Consider the following 16,858-nt stretch of genomic DNA (forward strand, 5'->3'; position numbering starts at 1 on the left):
ATGTTTAGAAATTAATAAAAACAGTAATCAATTAATGGACCATTTTTTGTTACATTTTTAGAAATTTGTCTCCAAATATGTCTGAAACGTGCACTTGTATTAGCAGCACAAGCTGACAATTAGTTTTTCGGTTCCTCATTTTGGATCCACTTTGACAATCCATGGCAATCCATTGTTGTCAGCCTGTGCGTGGTCCCAGAGGACGGCTGCACGTGCCAAGAGGTAGGCGTATCTGAAATGTGCGCTTGTGTGCTTCCAGCAAGTGGAAACTTGTGCGTAAGGAGCGAAACAGGTGAACGGACTGGTTTTGAGTTTCATCCGTTGGGTTAGATGCTTTTGTGCTGTTTCGTGAAGCAATATGTTGCTGATGAGAGAGCTCACGTCTTTTTTCTTTTGTCTCCATTAGTATGCAACTGCATGTCTGTCAGTCACATTGTTGGCCTCTTCGGCTCTTGTGTAGTCAGAAATGTGATAGTTATCAGTGCTGGGTACTGAAAGGCTCATTGTGTTGGACGGTTCTCCTGTGGGACGATGATCTGATTCAGAGAACGATGGTCAGCACTCAGTGGAAGTTAATTAAGAGCTAACAATTAATCCTGCATTTTATTTGAATTTTCTATGTAAAAACATTATGTCGACGTCAAATGTCATATATGTAAGGCTTCAGACCGACAGGAGCGACTTGGAGTTATTTTGGCCCATTTCTGTGTCCAGAAATGTTTCAGCTCATGTATTTTTGGAATGTTTTGCTTGAAATGGCTGTTCAGGATCTTGACAGAGCATTACTGAGCTCACTTTTTGGTTAGTACTGTGTTACCCAATGACAAATTAATAAACATTTTACTTAATAAAATGTAATAATAAAAAAAGAATGAATCAAAATGTAATTTCTTATTTATAATTTTGGGGCAGTTGGATAAGAGTTATTTTTGAAGTAATTATGATTGGATATATATAGATATAGATAGATATACTCATTATTGTGTTTAAATTATATATATATATAGAATTAGGATTGGGAATTGTTCGAAATTTTCTGGCTCCATAAAAGCAGAGTTGTAAATAAATTAGTAGATATAGCCATGAAAAATATTTATTGCAAAATCATTGCTTTCACGCTTTTTCATTTATATTTAGCAATTCTTTATTTTTTCGCTTGCAAAAAGTACATTTATTTTTCTCAATACTTTCATTTTTGTTTGCAAAACCTTATTTTTTTTGCATATATATGCAGCATTATATTGACTCCATGCATAACGGCCCACAAAGGGGGCACTCGTGAGCACCCTTTTGAATGTTAAAATGACGAATGGGACACCCTACTGTCTCGTGGACTTAATGGACACACGCATGCAGCGGTCATTTTAAGTCCACAAGACCGAAAGTCCACATGAAGTGTTCCATTTGGGACAGGGCCAATGTGCTCAGAAATTAAAGAGGCAGGGCGGCGTTTCTGTTATTTAGTTTGTGACATCCGTTACGGGAAATGCTGGCGCACGGCAGCAACCTTCTGCTCCCTCTCTTGAAACCAACACGGAAGTGACTAAAACTGCAATTCAACGACTGGCCGCTGGAGGCTGGCTCCGAAAGGGAGTCAATCCCATAGACTCCCCATGTGATATAAAAAAGAAAAAAGAAATTTTGCAAAAATAAATCCAGATGCATTACTGTGAAGACAATTTAATTTGGACATTTTTGTAATTGTAATGAAAATAATGTTTCTCTCTCTCTGTGTTTTCATGAAATGAACCTTTATCTTAACATGAATCATCTATCATTTGTCCAGCTTTAAAAGTAAATGTGTGTCACATCACATCCAGTTGAAAGCTTTAGCAAAATCCTTCCAGCTTGGCAGAAAGACTGAACGACCTCAAATTCGCCTGGAACAGAGATTACATGCGCACACACACACACACACACACTAGAGCACTGTACTCTCACACTCCTCTAAACTGGCCATAGAAGTGCCCTCAGTGTGTGTTTCCTGGCATGAGAGAGAAAAACACATGCTGCTCTGAGGGAAATGTCTCACTGAAGCGCAACAGAGAGAGAGACAGCTCAGCTGAGTGCTTTTCACCTCTCGCTCCTCCATTTCTTGCTGTTTTCGCATTAAAGACACGCTCGTTGTCTTCTTGTTGACTGTTGTTCGTCTTCGGGGTCTCGCACTATTTAGCCTGAAGGAGTGTGTGATGGAAAACGCCCATCTCTGCGTATGTGTGTTTGTGATTGTGTGTTTACAAGGGTGTATGTTGAGCATGTGTCAAGCACAGCTGTTTTTTCCACTCTGCGTAGCACCACACGCAGTTTCCAAATCATTCCCTTTCTCTCTTCCTCTCAGCCAATCATTGTTTTTGTACGTATGTGACGATAAGAAGTTCAGTTCAATAAAGTTCATGTAAGGAAAACACGTAACTACTTATGTGTCTAACTTGATATATTGACGTTATCACAACAGTTCTGTGTATTAAATGTGCTCCATGTGAAAGCATGCATGTGATGGAGATTTACATTTACATTTATTATGAAACCGGGTTTACTGACAAGATGCACATTCAATATCGCATGCGATTTATCGTGCAGCCCCACAGTTATCAGCCAGTCAGCAAACTAATGTTTGATGGTACGGTTATCCAAAACTAGTCCACTCACAAAAACATTGTATACTACTCCACTTTAATAGCGCTGAAGGGATTATGGGTAATATTAGCCTAAAGCACACAAACATATGCACACTTCAAAAATCCATCAGATTCCTGCAACATTTTTTTAAACCGAATAGTTTCCCTCCAGAAAAAATTTTTAAACTTTCATATCGCTGAAGGGTATGTGGGTATTATTAGCCTAAAGTCTAGAAACATTCCTGGCATGTTTCTTAAACGGGTCACTCTAAAAACTAGTCCCCTTTAGTAGTGCTTAAGGGATTGTGGGTAAAAAGCTTTAACAGAAGCTTAAAGTTACAAACGTATACACGCGTCAGAAATCCACCGAAATTCCTTGCATGGTTCTTTTACAGAAGAGCCCCCCTCCCCAACAACAACAACTAAACATTGCAAACATTCGTAACGCTGAATGGATTGTGGGTAATATTAGCCTAGACTTAGTCTAGAATCTTTTACACACTTTAAAATTCCATATGATTCCTGGTATATTTCTTGAACAGTTCACTCTAACAATTGTGCAAGCTAATCCACTTTAGCAGTGCTGAGGGGATAGTCGGTAATTTTAGCTTAAAGTTCACAAATATATACACATCACAAAACCATCCGATTTCTGACTCTTTTTTTTACAGAAATGTTTCCCTATCCCAAATTTTGCAGACTTTGTAGTGCTAATGGAATTGTAGGTAAAAATAGCCTAATGCAGAGTTCACACAGCACGCTTTTCAAACTCGTTGGATCGCCGATGTTTTCACACTACGTGACTATCTGGGGTAGCATTCAGTTGCTGTTGTGTTCATATTGCACGGTGGATCAGCATCTTCAGAATAGGAAGAATCGCAGACAGCTCTTTCTAGTCTGCAAACTAGGTTTCACAACAAAACACACGTGAAAGTTGATAATGAAATAATGAGAACCTGCGTGCGTCAAATCGGAGTTCTTGAGCAAGATTGGATTATCTCATATATCTATTAAAATACTTATGTTGTGGTATATAACTACTCCCCGAACTTCCCTCTGCCCTGTATCTTGGTCTCTCACTGGCTGTAGATCATCGCTGATGTAGTTTTCAGTGAGAAATCATTGCACACAGTGTGATTGTGAATCGTTGACAGCTCCAGATATTTAGCATGCCAAATATTTTACGGGCGTCATTGACTTGTGTGCGATTCCCTCAGATCATGTCTTTGATAATTTACACTTTTTTTGGCAATTTCGCAAAACCTGTCGACGAGTGACAAATCGGGCTAAAATCGTGCAGAGTGAACTCGGCATAAATGTATGCACACTTCAAAAATCCATATCATTCAATCTGAAAACTTTGCAAGCTGGTCCACTTTTGTGGGTTGCATACTTAAAAAAAATCCATAGGAAATGGTAAACCATCCACATTTGAGGTACCTTTCCCCAATGTAGTGTGATTGGGGTATCCAATTCCAGTATTGTATAATATTTAGTATGCATAGCATGCAAATTAGGGCTGAATTTGGAATTGTATGTTATTAGTTGTATTATAATATATAAACACATAACCGAGACTGTAGGCATAGTATGTTATGCTACGTCAAATTCAGCATGGATTTAAACCTAGTCAGTTTCAGTACCAATGGTGAAACTGCACCCCAGAATTCATTGTGTGGGTCTTCATGTTATTGGGTTATGTGTTGTAAAAAAAAACAATTCTTCAGTAGAGTGTGTGTGTGAAACATCAGGGTTTGTTTGTGAGTTATTTTGTGTTTAATTAAATCCAATTAAGGTCTAATTTAGCACTAAATTGCGTTTGTATGTTAAACACACCCAACTAGTCGATTGAGTTAGTGTTCACGACATCAAGCTGAACAGTGGCACAGTTTTTGTCATCTCTTTATAGTCATCCCTCATTTTCTGTCTTTTGGGCTATATATATATATATATATATATATATATATATATATATATATATATATATATATAGTCATTTTTGTCGTTTCTCCCTCATGACTCTTGTGTTAGTTGTGTTATGTGACTAAAAATGGTCTAAATTATTTGTTTGTTAGCATGTGCCCTTAAGCAATGTGAATTTGTGAATGACGTGTACATCCTTTACTGTTTGGTGTTCCCTCGGTGGGGTGCTTATTTGGTTTACAGGATGTGCTCTTAATGTGTGATGTTCTATTTAGGTTGCGGCCAGCCATTGTTCTGCAGCGCCGTCATGTCTCTTACTGCTTTATGAGAGAGAGAGAGAGAGAGAGAGAGGGAGAGAGAGAGAGAGAGAGAGAGAGAGATATGATCCAGGCTTGCAAATCGATTCATTTGAAATCACATAGCTAACACTGTGTCCTCGTCTCCCCTCCCGTCATCTCTTTTCATCTTGTCTCCTCTCATCTCATCATCGCACCTTGCCATTTTCCCACATCCTATCTCATCTCATCTAAGCCCCTTTCACACTGCGATTCCGGAAAATACACGGGGTAATGTGTCCCAGCAGTTGTTCCCGGGTTGCTAGATTTTGCACTTTTACATTAACAGTGATTACCCGGAATATGTGCGTGCTTTCACACACAACCTGTAAAGGTCCCGTAAAGACACGTGACATCAGAATATGATGTGTAATGCACAAGTCGAAAACGCTAGGCACGTTAACATTCACTGAAGCTAGCTACGATCTCAGCTTCCACGCGGAAAGTGAGGAACGAACTGATCTCTGCTTCGTTACAGTTTGCACATATTTGCTTCTCCGCGAACGTTGATCTGCCTTCAAAACACCCGCTAAAAGAGTCACTGTTTCGGGTCTGAAACCGGCAATGTTACTAGTTCCCCGACCCGGGATCAATCCCGGAATAAATCCCGGGACGTGTTTGCGTTCACACAGAAGGTGACCCGGCAATTTTCCGGGTCCGACATGCAGTGTGAAAGGGGCTCTAGCGGCTTTTTCTTTGATTGTGTCTCACCTCATCTGGGTTCCTCTTCTCTCATTTCATCTCATCTCGTCTTGTCTCATTTTACCTTGTGTGTTTTCTTTTCATTGTCTCATCTCATCTCACCTGGAGTCTTCTTCTCTCATTTCATCTCATGTTGTCTCATCTCGTCTTAATTAGTGTCTTTTCATATCATTGTAACTCACCTTACCTGGGTTCCTCTTCTCTCCTTGTATCTGATCTCGTCTCATCTAATTTCGCTTAGCGTGTTTTCTTTTCATTCCTTTCATCCTTATCTCGTCTCACCTTGGAGTCCACTTCTCTCCTTTTATCTCATCTTGTCTCGTATTGTCTCGTCTCAATTAGTGTCTTTTTCTTTTATTGTAACCCACATCATCTGGGTTCCTCTTATCTTCTTTTAATCTCATCTTGTCTGGTCTCATCTTGTTGTTTTTTTAATTAGTGTATCTCTTGTCTTCTCACCTAGTGTCTTTTCGTCTTGTCTCGTATAGTTTCTTTTCTTTTCACTGTGTCTCACCTGGGGTTCTTGTTCTCTTCTTTCATCTCCCCTTGTCTTCTCATCTCACCTCAGCTCACATACGTTTCTCTCCACCTCGTACCTCACCTAGGGGTTTTTGTTTTGTCATCTCATCTCATCTCATCTGATATCATCTCATCTCACTTCATCTCACATGGGTTTCTCTCCTTTCATCATGTAATATCTTGTCTCACCTCACCTCATTTCATTCATCTGGATTGATCCTCTCTCTTTTTATCTTGTATCATCTTGCCACATTGCGTCTCATCTCATCTCAACTCACCTCGACTCCATTTATATTATTTCACCTCACCTGGATTCATGTCCTCTCCTTTCATCTTGTATCCTCTCCTATCAGTTCCTCTCATCTCACCTCATCTGAATTCATCTTGTTTATTTTCATCATGTCTTGTCCCATCTCATTGTTTCCCTCATCATCTCCTTTCATATAATCTCATATCGTTTCCTCACCTCTCATCTCCTATCTTCTCTTATATCATTTTGTTTCTTCTGGTCTCCCCTCATCTTCTCTCATTTTTGTCTCCCCACTTCTCCCTGTCCCCTCCCGGTCACCGAGACATGTTCCTGGATCAACATCTTTTTTTTGACTTGACAGTGACTTGCTTGAACCAAGCTATGACTTGACTTGAATTGCTTGACATAAAATAGTAACTTGACTTGACTTTGCTTGATTCTCACAAAAAAGGACTTGGACTTGCTTGTGACTTGAAGGTTAAGACTTGAGACTTACTTGTTACTTGCACATGTGTGATTTACTCCCACCTCTGCAAACTGGTGAAGATAATCAGTGGAAAAAACATCAGGCGGCACATTTCGTCTTAAAATGTCAAATCAAATGCTATAATCCTATGGCTTCGAGACAAATTAAACAAATCACTGTGTATCACTTGAAGTTATGATATTATGATCCAACCTAACTTTCACCTCTCAAATAGTTGTTTCATTTATTCAAACAAATAGCTGTTTGACTTTGAACCTAAAATATTGTTATGTATTACATGCTTAACCATAGCCATCTCCGCAGTATGATGTCATATATTTGTGTTAGCCTTGCACTTGATATTCTACATCGCTTGGCTTTTTGAACTCTGTAACTTGAGTCATTGAGATTTCTTATCTCCATCGTGCCCTTGAAAAGAGCTCTTTACTCTCGGGTACACACGAGCCACTACTGTAAATCGCCTGAGAGGTAAAAGCATCCATAATAGTTTAAATGTCTGCACTCGGATCAGGGTTCATCTGCAGAATGCGCATGCATGTTTGTATTGGAAGAGAGACACATTTGCTTGCACAGTAGATTTTGTGTGCCTACTTTTATTTCCCAAAAGACCTGCAAATAGTACATTCATGGTCCAAGGTTTTTTCATGACACATGTGTTGACTAAATCTATATCAGTAGTTTTATTTATTTTTTTATTATTTTTTTTTTTTAGAAAGAAGGAGATTGCAGATTGATGGCTCGACAAAAACTGTTAGAGAGAAAGGAAAAAACTAAGTTAGATTGTGTTTGTTTGGCCCTAAAGGGCAGATAATAGTTAAAGTTCAAAGTATGGAGCTGTGCCATCATTTTCTTTACCATTCTAACTCTTTTTAATGTAAATTGTTGATATAATGTGTAAAATAAGGCTGTGTGCAACTTTCAGATATATTATTTTTAACACTAGCTTGATTTCCAGTCATGAAATGTGTTTTTTAACTTGTCTTTGAAAAGTAAAGATCATTCAAGTTTCATAAAAAAAAAAACTAACAATAAACAAAAAGGTAACTGTCATGAAAATTCTAAATTGTTTAGATATTTAAAATAAAATGACGTAAAATTTAAAACTTACAAAAAATTCAGAAATTGCTTAAGTTTACCTTTTTTTTTGTCTGACAATGTTTCATTTAATGTATTATGTTTTGAACATTACAAACAGCAACTTATTTGAGACAAATTTTAAATTTTGTAAAAGTAATTTTGACTACAAATTTCTTAGCTTTTTTACTTTGTCTTTATTTTACGTTATCACCGTTTAGTTGTTCAGACTTTGTTGATTTTCTTGTTTGTTTTTGTTTAATTTTTTAACAACCTTTTGTTGTTACATAGTGTTTGCTTTAAAGAGTTTCTAGTAAAAAAGACGAAGAACAATTATAATGTAACTAACATAACAGATATTTTTGACGATAGTTTAAGATAACAGATATTTTTAACGACAGTTGTAAATTCTGATCTTATTATCCGTAAAAGTAGACATTTTGGCTCAAACATTTATGCATGTGTTATACATATACGTTTTTACCGTTTTAAAGGGACATGTGGACTATTTTAATGATGTCCTAACTACCTTTCTGGGCTTTGAATGTGTCATTTGCATTGCTGTCTACGTAGGGTCAGAAAGCTCTTGGATTTCATCAAAAATATCTTAATTTGTGTTCCAAAGACGAACGAAAGTTTTACACATTTGGAACGATTTGTGGGTGAATAATTAATGACAGAATTTTTATTTTTGGGTGAACTATCCCTTTTTTTCTGCAGTGCAAAGCAGCAATAGAATGTCTTTGAAGACCATTTGAATGCATTTGGCAAGATGTGGGTGTTCGGTCTTAGTGTTAATTTGCCGTGTTAACTGCATTATTGATCTCTTTCTCTGGCTCAGTGTCCATGTGCCAAAAAAGCTTGTTGGTTTTGGGTTGTGATTGTGAAGTGTTCAGTCTGAAGGGAAGTTAGCAGTAAATTTTGCACTTAACGGTTAACATTAATAAACAGCAGCTACTTTTGAAATTTAGCTTTAACCTGAGACTGAGTTACAAAATATACTGTATTTACAATTATTTACTTTTTTAAATATTAAGTAAAAAGTTAGTTCAATTTTGTTTACAAATATTTCTGTTTTTTTTTTTAATGAAACGGGAGCACAATAAAGTGTGTTTAAAGAAAGTTCAACATTGCAAATCATTCGTAAATCAAATTTTTACATGCATTTCCCATGTACTTACTAGGCAACGTAACATATTATAGAAAATTGTAATGCTTTGTAATCACAATGTGGCTTTTTCACTTAATATTGTGTTAGCGAGTTAATTTGAGAGTGCATTGTGTGCGTTATTGATCTTCCAGGCGGAGACCTGTGTGCCAAACAATCTTGTAGATTTCAGCTGTGAAATGTGTCGTTTGGGACTGATAATTATGTTCTTCTCTCTTTCTCTGTGTGTTTGCAGACTTGCTGAACGGAGCACAGGAGAAATGCGAACTGCCCTCGCTTGACGGGTTTCCGCATTGTGAAGGGAAATTGAAGGTGAGTGTTTCTCGGACCCTCTGATCAGTTCTCTGAGGAAGGCTTCTCAATCTGAGTCGCTCTTTAATCACTTTATGCTGGCATTGTCTTATGGTGGCTTCTCATCGGTTGGAGTTTATTTAGAAACCATTTCCATCCTGAATCCAGACAGATAGATTTTTAAATTAAAGACTCTCTGCAGGATTCTCCACTTACAGACAGGGAGATGTTGATTCGTTTTGAGACATTTGAAAGCTTTTAACTGATTTTGTGTTAGTTATGAGCAAAATACTCAAGTCGTTAATAAAGTTGTTACTAATTTTAATGTAAAATACTTTATTTTACAAATATTTGTGCACAATTTGATGATGTAGCTTGGGTTTATAATTCTTTTCTACTTAAAGATTTTTATACTTAATTTATAATTATACGTTATTATTAATAATCAATTAATAATAATGATGTATTATTATTATTATTATTATTATTATTATTATTAGAATATTTAGACGATAAAAGTAATTTATCTGGTTGCCCATATATGTGAGGTTGGAAACTATAATTATGATGATGATGATATTATTATTATTATTACTATTATAATAATATATCTAAATGATTTACCAATATATCTGATAAATGTATCTTTTTTTATAAAAAAAAAAACATTTGTGCACGATTTGATATAGCTTAAGTTTCTAATTCATTTCTAACAATATATATTATTATATTATATTATTATTATATTATTATTATTGATATATATATATAATTCTAAAATTATTTAGAACATTTTTATATTTTGTTATTGAATTATATAATTGGTTATATAATTAGTTAATACACAATATATGTAATTAAGAAAATCTATTATTAAAATAGATTTCTGTATATCAGTGTATTATATATTGGTGCATATAATTTTTATTTTATTCTTTTATGGAGGTCTGTAATATGCCACGTCCTATTGTGAAGTGTTTAGCGTTCACATGTCTGAAGTGTTTCATCATGAAGTGCTTAACCTCCCAGAAGTTTCAGATTTTTCAAATCCTCTCAAGAATTCAGAATGGAGTTTTACCATGTGATGGTGCTTTTTCCTTCTTGGAATGCCACACTTCGTAATGCGCTCACCTGATACTCAGAACGAGTCCTTCCTAATTTTTACATAACACGATGTCGCAGCCAGACAGGACAAATTACGAAGGGTTTAACATCAAGCAGAGCACATGAAGCTGGTCGGCCTTTTCAGTCAGATCAGACCAGAGCTTGGCCTCGTCTCAATAATCACAGGTCCTTTCATTTAGAGCTCACGGAAATTTGTGCGATATGGAAATCCTCTTAAAATCATGCAGAATTAAAACCAAAATGTGACAACAGTAACAGTGAGAACAGCTTGACTGATTTGTTTGACTTTAGTCTGGAGGGTTAGAATGTCTCAAAACGATTTTGTTTATCCATTAAACCAAAGCACAAACATTTTTAAAAAATCAAACATAAGATGGTGTTTTTTAAGATGATGTGCTTTGTTTGAAGGTCGACGTGTCAAGTTTTATCCCAATTATGCCTTATATTTGCAAACCGTTTCATAAAACCATTTGTTAAATTCTTGGTTCAGTCAACTTTGAAAATCTGTGATTTTAATTTGATTTGTTTGGTTATTTGTTACTGGTTTAAAAACAAAAGAAAAATAAAACATTTGTGTGTATAATTGTTTTATTAAAATTACCTTTTAATTAAAAATAAATAAATTTAATGAATTAATAGTGTTCCTGTGGCTCAGTGGTAGAGCATTGTGTTAGCAGCGCAAAAGGTTGTGGGTTCGATTCCCAGGGAACACATGTTGGGAAAACAATGTTAGCCTAAATGCACTGTAAGTTGCTTTGGATAAAAGCGTCTGCTAAATGCATTAATTTAATAAATGACACTCTTAAAATCTTGTTCAGTCAATTTTACGTAGTTAATTTCATTGGTTTTTATGAACCAAACAAATGTAAATATTCAGACATATGCAAATTAAGCTCAATACATTTGCGTATTTTAAAAATTTTGTTCACAGACGGTGTAAAATGTATCATATCCATATGAATTCAAGCTTTTTCTCATAAAAACGCACGGACGGCATCTTTCTCATAAACCCTGATCGATAAGTGTGATCTGAACCTCACACTGCGATCAATACGTCCCTCTCCGTCCTAGAGAGAGTCTCACTGTGAAAAGAAATTGGATACAGGAAGAGGAAACCTATTTTCCTGAAGGTCAAGATGATCTAAGAACTTCAAAAATATCCTGGAAAAACTGAGAGGAAATAAAACTGTGCACTTTATGCACAGCGTCCTTCACAAATACTTGTATATTTGTTAGATTTACAAAACCCATTTATGTACAGTTATTTCTAAACGAGCATTTTTTTTTTCGTCCTCTACAGTGGATGAAGGACATGTGGCGTTCGGACCCCTGCTATGGGAACTACGGAGTGGACGGATCCACCTGTTCCTTTTTCATTTATCTGAGTGAGGTAAGATGTGACAGATAAATTGGCTTAATGGTATGTGGCACTGCCATGGCACTCTGACATAAAACCATGATGCTAGATGGTTTCCATATTCATGTGCTATTGAAAATGATGTTTAAAACCCCTCAATGATGAAGTTGTTTCTTATGAACACGCAGCTTTTTGTTACTCAAGACATTACCTGAAGGACTGGGGTGGTGTGGATTATTGTGATGTTAATATCAGCTGTTTGGACTCTTATTCTGACGGCACCCATTCACTTCAATAGATCCTTTAATGAAAGAGTGATGTAATAGTAACTTTATCCCAATCTGTTCTGATGAATCAAACTAATCTACATCTTGTGTGGCCTGAGAGTGAGTCAAATATCTGCGAATTTTCATTTTCTGGTGCACTGTTCCTTTAAGATGTTTTGAATGATATGGTTTCTTTCCAGTAAACCTTGTTAAAATGGCCTTAACGGTTTTAGCTGAATGTGGTTTCTGCATGCAAGGAAGTTTGGCGGTATGAATTGCTCCCCAATGCCACAGTAAACACACGATCCTCTATAAAACCCAAAAGATGTGATCCGTAAAATTTGAGAAAATTATTAAAATGCAGCTTGTTATTCATTTTGAGTGTTTAATGACTTCCGAATTAAATTTTGTTGAACATTCAGTGAAAATAATGGATGTCTCATAATAACTACACTGTGTGTGTGTGTGTGTGTGTGTTAACATCTGAAATCTATTAGACAGAGCTGCATATTCAGCTCCTTGCATAAATTTCCATATCAACCATCTCATTCTCCTTTGCATTTGATGTGTACTTTAAATATTGATTGGGTAGTTAAATGAGCAGACTGATATATAAATACACAAGGCTACTCAGAGAAATGAGATGTAGTACTGTATGTCTACAAGATGTGTTTCCATGCTCTGCTGGTTTATGTCTGATCATTAGCTCTGATGCACACTAACTCGCTGTTTCTGTGTGTGTTAGGTTGAAAACTGGTGCCCTCGCCTGCCGTGGAGGATCAAGAATAATCCTGAAGAAGCTGACAGGAATTCACAGGTCAGCTATGGTTTGGGGCCAAAACCGTCCTCAAAATATGATAAAATGTCCATACATTTTTTAATTATTTAAATTAAAATGTAAGAAAATTGTATATATTTGTGAATAATGAATTACTTTTTCGGACCTTAGGATGAAAGGATAGTTTAGTGGGAGAGTTGTGATTCGAACTCAGGATGCCCGTAGCACAATGGCAATATTTTTGGGCACACTGTCCACAAGGCTATCAATTAATTATTTTATATAGTAACTTACCCAGCACTGGTCTCCAGAATTTGACAAAAATTGCACAAACCGTCACAGTCTATGCAACTCAAGCAAACTGCTCTGTTTATTTTTGCGCAGAGGAAGATCCGCACGAGTTTCGATGAGCTGTATCGCGTGATGTCGCGGCGCGAGGAGTTTCGCTGGATGATGCTGCGGATCAAGCGCATGGAGGAGCCGTGGGTCGGTGCCATACGCTCCCTCGCCACCAAACAAAACCTCCACAATCGCAAGCGCAAAAAGGTGAGTCGCAAGAAATGTGCCAATCAACTTAACATGACAGCCTTTAACAACAATTGATGCAAACTCCTAATTCTTCTGTGAAAACACCTTTTTGAGATCAAAATATGTTACCTACAGATCTGTTTACATATTAAGACAGGAGTCAACATTTTTAAGTGGATCAAAACCTTTACTTCAAAGATGTCCTAAAACCAAAATAATACCCGTTCTTGTCTTAGGACAACTTTGATGAACTTTTCTGATCCACTTCAAATGTTGACTACTGTATATTTACTTGTTATTCACAATGTGTAACATTTTACCAGATTTAGCCCTACACTCACTGTTATTTGTTCCCCACTCAATGCTATTTCACTAAATGTTTACATTTAATACAATTATTGTGCACTCATGGTTTTTGTAGAAAAACCTTTGCTGCTGAATTACCCACCAACCTAGTTTATAACAGTATTATTTTCATAGATTATCATTATATATTTTTTATTTGTTATTTTTTTAATAAAATGAAGTTGCCTATATTTAGTAGATTGTGTTTAACATATAATTGATCAGGTCAACACAAAGAAGTACATAAATTGTACACTGATTTAAATGACAGTTATATCATTTATCGCAGTTATTTTTGGTGCAATATATCGCACAACAATAAGTAGTTATTGAGACAGCCCTAAACACAGCACAAATTAGACATTGATTGTGTTGTTAGTCATTGATTATATCAGGAGTTTTTGCGTGAAAAACTGTAATTTTTGTATGTGTTTTTTTTCTTTTCGTATTCGTCATCAAAATGATTGTTACGGATGCCAAAACACAGAAAATAGAACCAGATCTGAATTTTTATGACGGACGAAAGTTTCAGAGGCAGTGTTTATACGTGATTGACACAATGCGAGGTCATATTTTTTTCTTAACGAGTGAAAATTTTGGACGAGAATTTCAGATTCGGTGTGCAATTACCTTAATTTCGGTCAGTTCAGTAAATTCAGGTATGATAGGAGCCTTTTGAAGAAAGGTTTTGTTTGACTAATAGGACCGAACATCCAACTATAATGTTTCAGGAGAGACAAACACGAGTGTTAAACTTGCGCGATTGAATCCGCTACATTTTTCCATTGTCTTTTTCACCCATGATGAGTTTGCATCTCTTAACAATGCAGCTGGCGTTCCCGCCCTTTTCCGAATGAATAATTCACACGAATGCAGATAGACACACTTTCCCAGGGGCATCTTTGACTTACTCTTTCACCTGCAGTCAGGCGCCGCAGCGGGACCCAAAACCTCACGCACGAGTCTCTCTAGAGATCGCCTGGAATAACCTTGGTTGTTTAGAGCTTAAAGCATGTCACGGTTACCCATAATCCTCTGGTGGTACTTATCCACCACACAAATGTGACTGCGTGTGAGTCCCTTGAGATATTAATACTAAAACAATTGCTGTGGATGAGAAATATATGACTGCGCCATACAGACTCTGGCATGACAGTGAAGTTAATAGACTGCAACCCACAGTATTTTAACCCAGAATGCAACCTTCTCTTCACATTTAATTCTTCACAATAAGCTTAGTTAAGATAGCTAAGACCACAAAAAAACATGTTGGCAATTATTTGAGCGATTTTAAGCAAATATTAATCACTCAATTTAGTGGAATCAGACTTTTTGATCAGTTTAATAATGTGTACTAGTCATATTTTGTATTTTATTTGACATTCTTTTTAAAAAGTTAACTATAATATTTCAATACTCTGTTTTTATTGGAATATAGAACCATATTTTGATCTTTTTTTAATTAGGACTGCCATTTAGAAATGTTAAATTGAGCTTTATTATTTTGAAAGAAAATACATATTATGCAATCAGTATTACGCAATCAAATAAAATATAAGCTAGTTAATTTGTCTAATGAATTTAGTGCCATCAAACTATTGCAATTAAATCGCATTCAAAATAAAGGTGTTTGTTTACATAATATATGCGTGTGTACAGTGTATATTTTATATATATTAAAAATAGAAACACATACAGTATATATTTCGAAAATATTTACATGTAATTACATGTGCAGTTTATATTTATATTCATATAATTTGTTATATATATATATATATATATATATATATATATATATATATATATATATATATGCATGTGAGTGTATTTATATATATATATAATAAATATACAGAGTACACGCACATATTATGTAAACAAATGTATTTATCATTTAATTTTTTATCAGTTATTTGACAGCACTATATGAAAGATAGTAATAACAATTATTATTATTATTAATAGTTATTATTGCTATTTTTAATCTACTGTATCTTAATTAAACTTTATTTAAATGTTAAATAAATTATTATATATATATTGCTTAAAATGTATCAAATATATATTTTGTATATTTTTCTGGTTTGTTCTTGTCTTAGATCCTGGTGCACCTGGGTCTGCTGACGAAGGAGTCTGGTTTTAAGATAGCGGAGAACGCGTTCAGCGGCGGTCCTCTGGGCGAGCTGGTTCAGTGGAGTGACCTGATCACCACCCTCTATCTGCTCGGACACGACATCCGCATCTCAGCGTCTCTCGCTGAGCTCAAGGAGTGAGTCTCCAACTCTTTCTCGGCCTTCAGTTCTTCAGTCAGGTCCATTCAGTGCCATTTAATTCAATTCTGTGTCTCCAGGATCATGAAGAAGGTCATGGGCAACAAGTCCAGCTGCCCTACAAAGGGTGATAAGATTGTGGAGCTCATCTACATAGACATCGTCGGCCTGGCTCAGTTCAAGAAGACTCTGGGCCCGTCCTGGGTTCATTATCAGTGAGTTCACATCACATTTGTGCTTTAGTATGAAGTATTTTCGTCTGACAGCTCTGTTGAGAAACGCGACACTCGGGCGTTATTGACCACGTAAGCCGTTTGAAATGAACCTGATCTCCTGATTTTATCTCAGTCTTCAGACACGGAGACAGATTCTCGTCTGGGTCGATCTAATCCGCACCGCGCCGGCGTGAATTCGAGCTGTTATTCCAGCCAGGATTGGGCTTATCGAGTAATCAGGGTCGTCTGACCTTATTTGGTCTGTTAGCGGATACCAAACCCAATCGTTTGCTAATGGATGACTTCCTGTAGTGTTAAATACCGCCTTTGCTGTAGTCAAATGTTTTACATCTGTTTATAAGGATTTGTCAAATTCTCCAGAAAATGATTGCCTTTATTTATTTATTTTTTTTTATAAAAATGTAAAATCAAAAGTACCATATTTAAAAAAAAATCTAAATTAAAGTTTTTGTTAGAAAAATGTGCTTAATTGTCATGAAAAAAGCCCAAATCCGGATGATGATGATAAAAACAATAATAATAAATATAATAAATATACTAATAAAGAATTAGTATTATTATCCATACCAATATTAGTAGCAGT

General features: G+C 36.0%; 1 protein-coding gene across 1 annotated transcript in view; it reads left to right on the forward strand.

The window, feature by feature from the left end:
- Positions 1-16,858, forward strand: part of LOC127987986 (alpha-1,6-mannosylglycoprotein 6-beta-N-acetylglucosaminyltransferase A-like) — a 60,498-nt gene that overhangs the window by 25,117 nt on the left and 18,523 nt on the right. Inside the window, exons 4-9 of the mRNA XM_052590458.1 lie at positions 9,312-9,388; positions 11,793-11,882; positions 12,861-12,932; positions 13,278-13,439; positions 15,869-16,038; positions 16,120-16,254. Coding sequence (XP_052446418.1) covers positions 9,312-9,388; positions 11,793-11,882; positions 12,861-12,932; positions 13,278-13,439; positions 15,869-16,038; positions 16,120-16,254 — 706 coding nt within the window. The remainder of the gene's footprint in view (positions 1-9,311; positions 9,389-11,792; positions 11,883-12,860; positions 12,933-13,277; positions 13,440-15,868; positions 16,039-16,119; positions 16,255-16,858) is intronic.

The sequence above is a fragment of the Carassius gibelio genome, chromosome B22 (genome assembly GCF_023724105.1).
Source record: "Carassius gibelio isolate Cgi1373 ecotype wild population from Czech Republic chromosome B22, carGib1.2-hapl.c, whole genome shotgun sequence".
NCBI lineage: Eukaryota > Metazoa > Chordata > Actinopteri > Cypriniformes > Cyprinidae > Carassius > Carassius gibelio.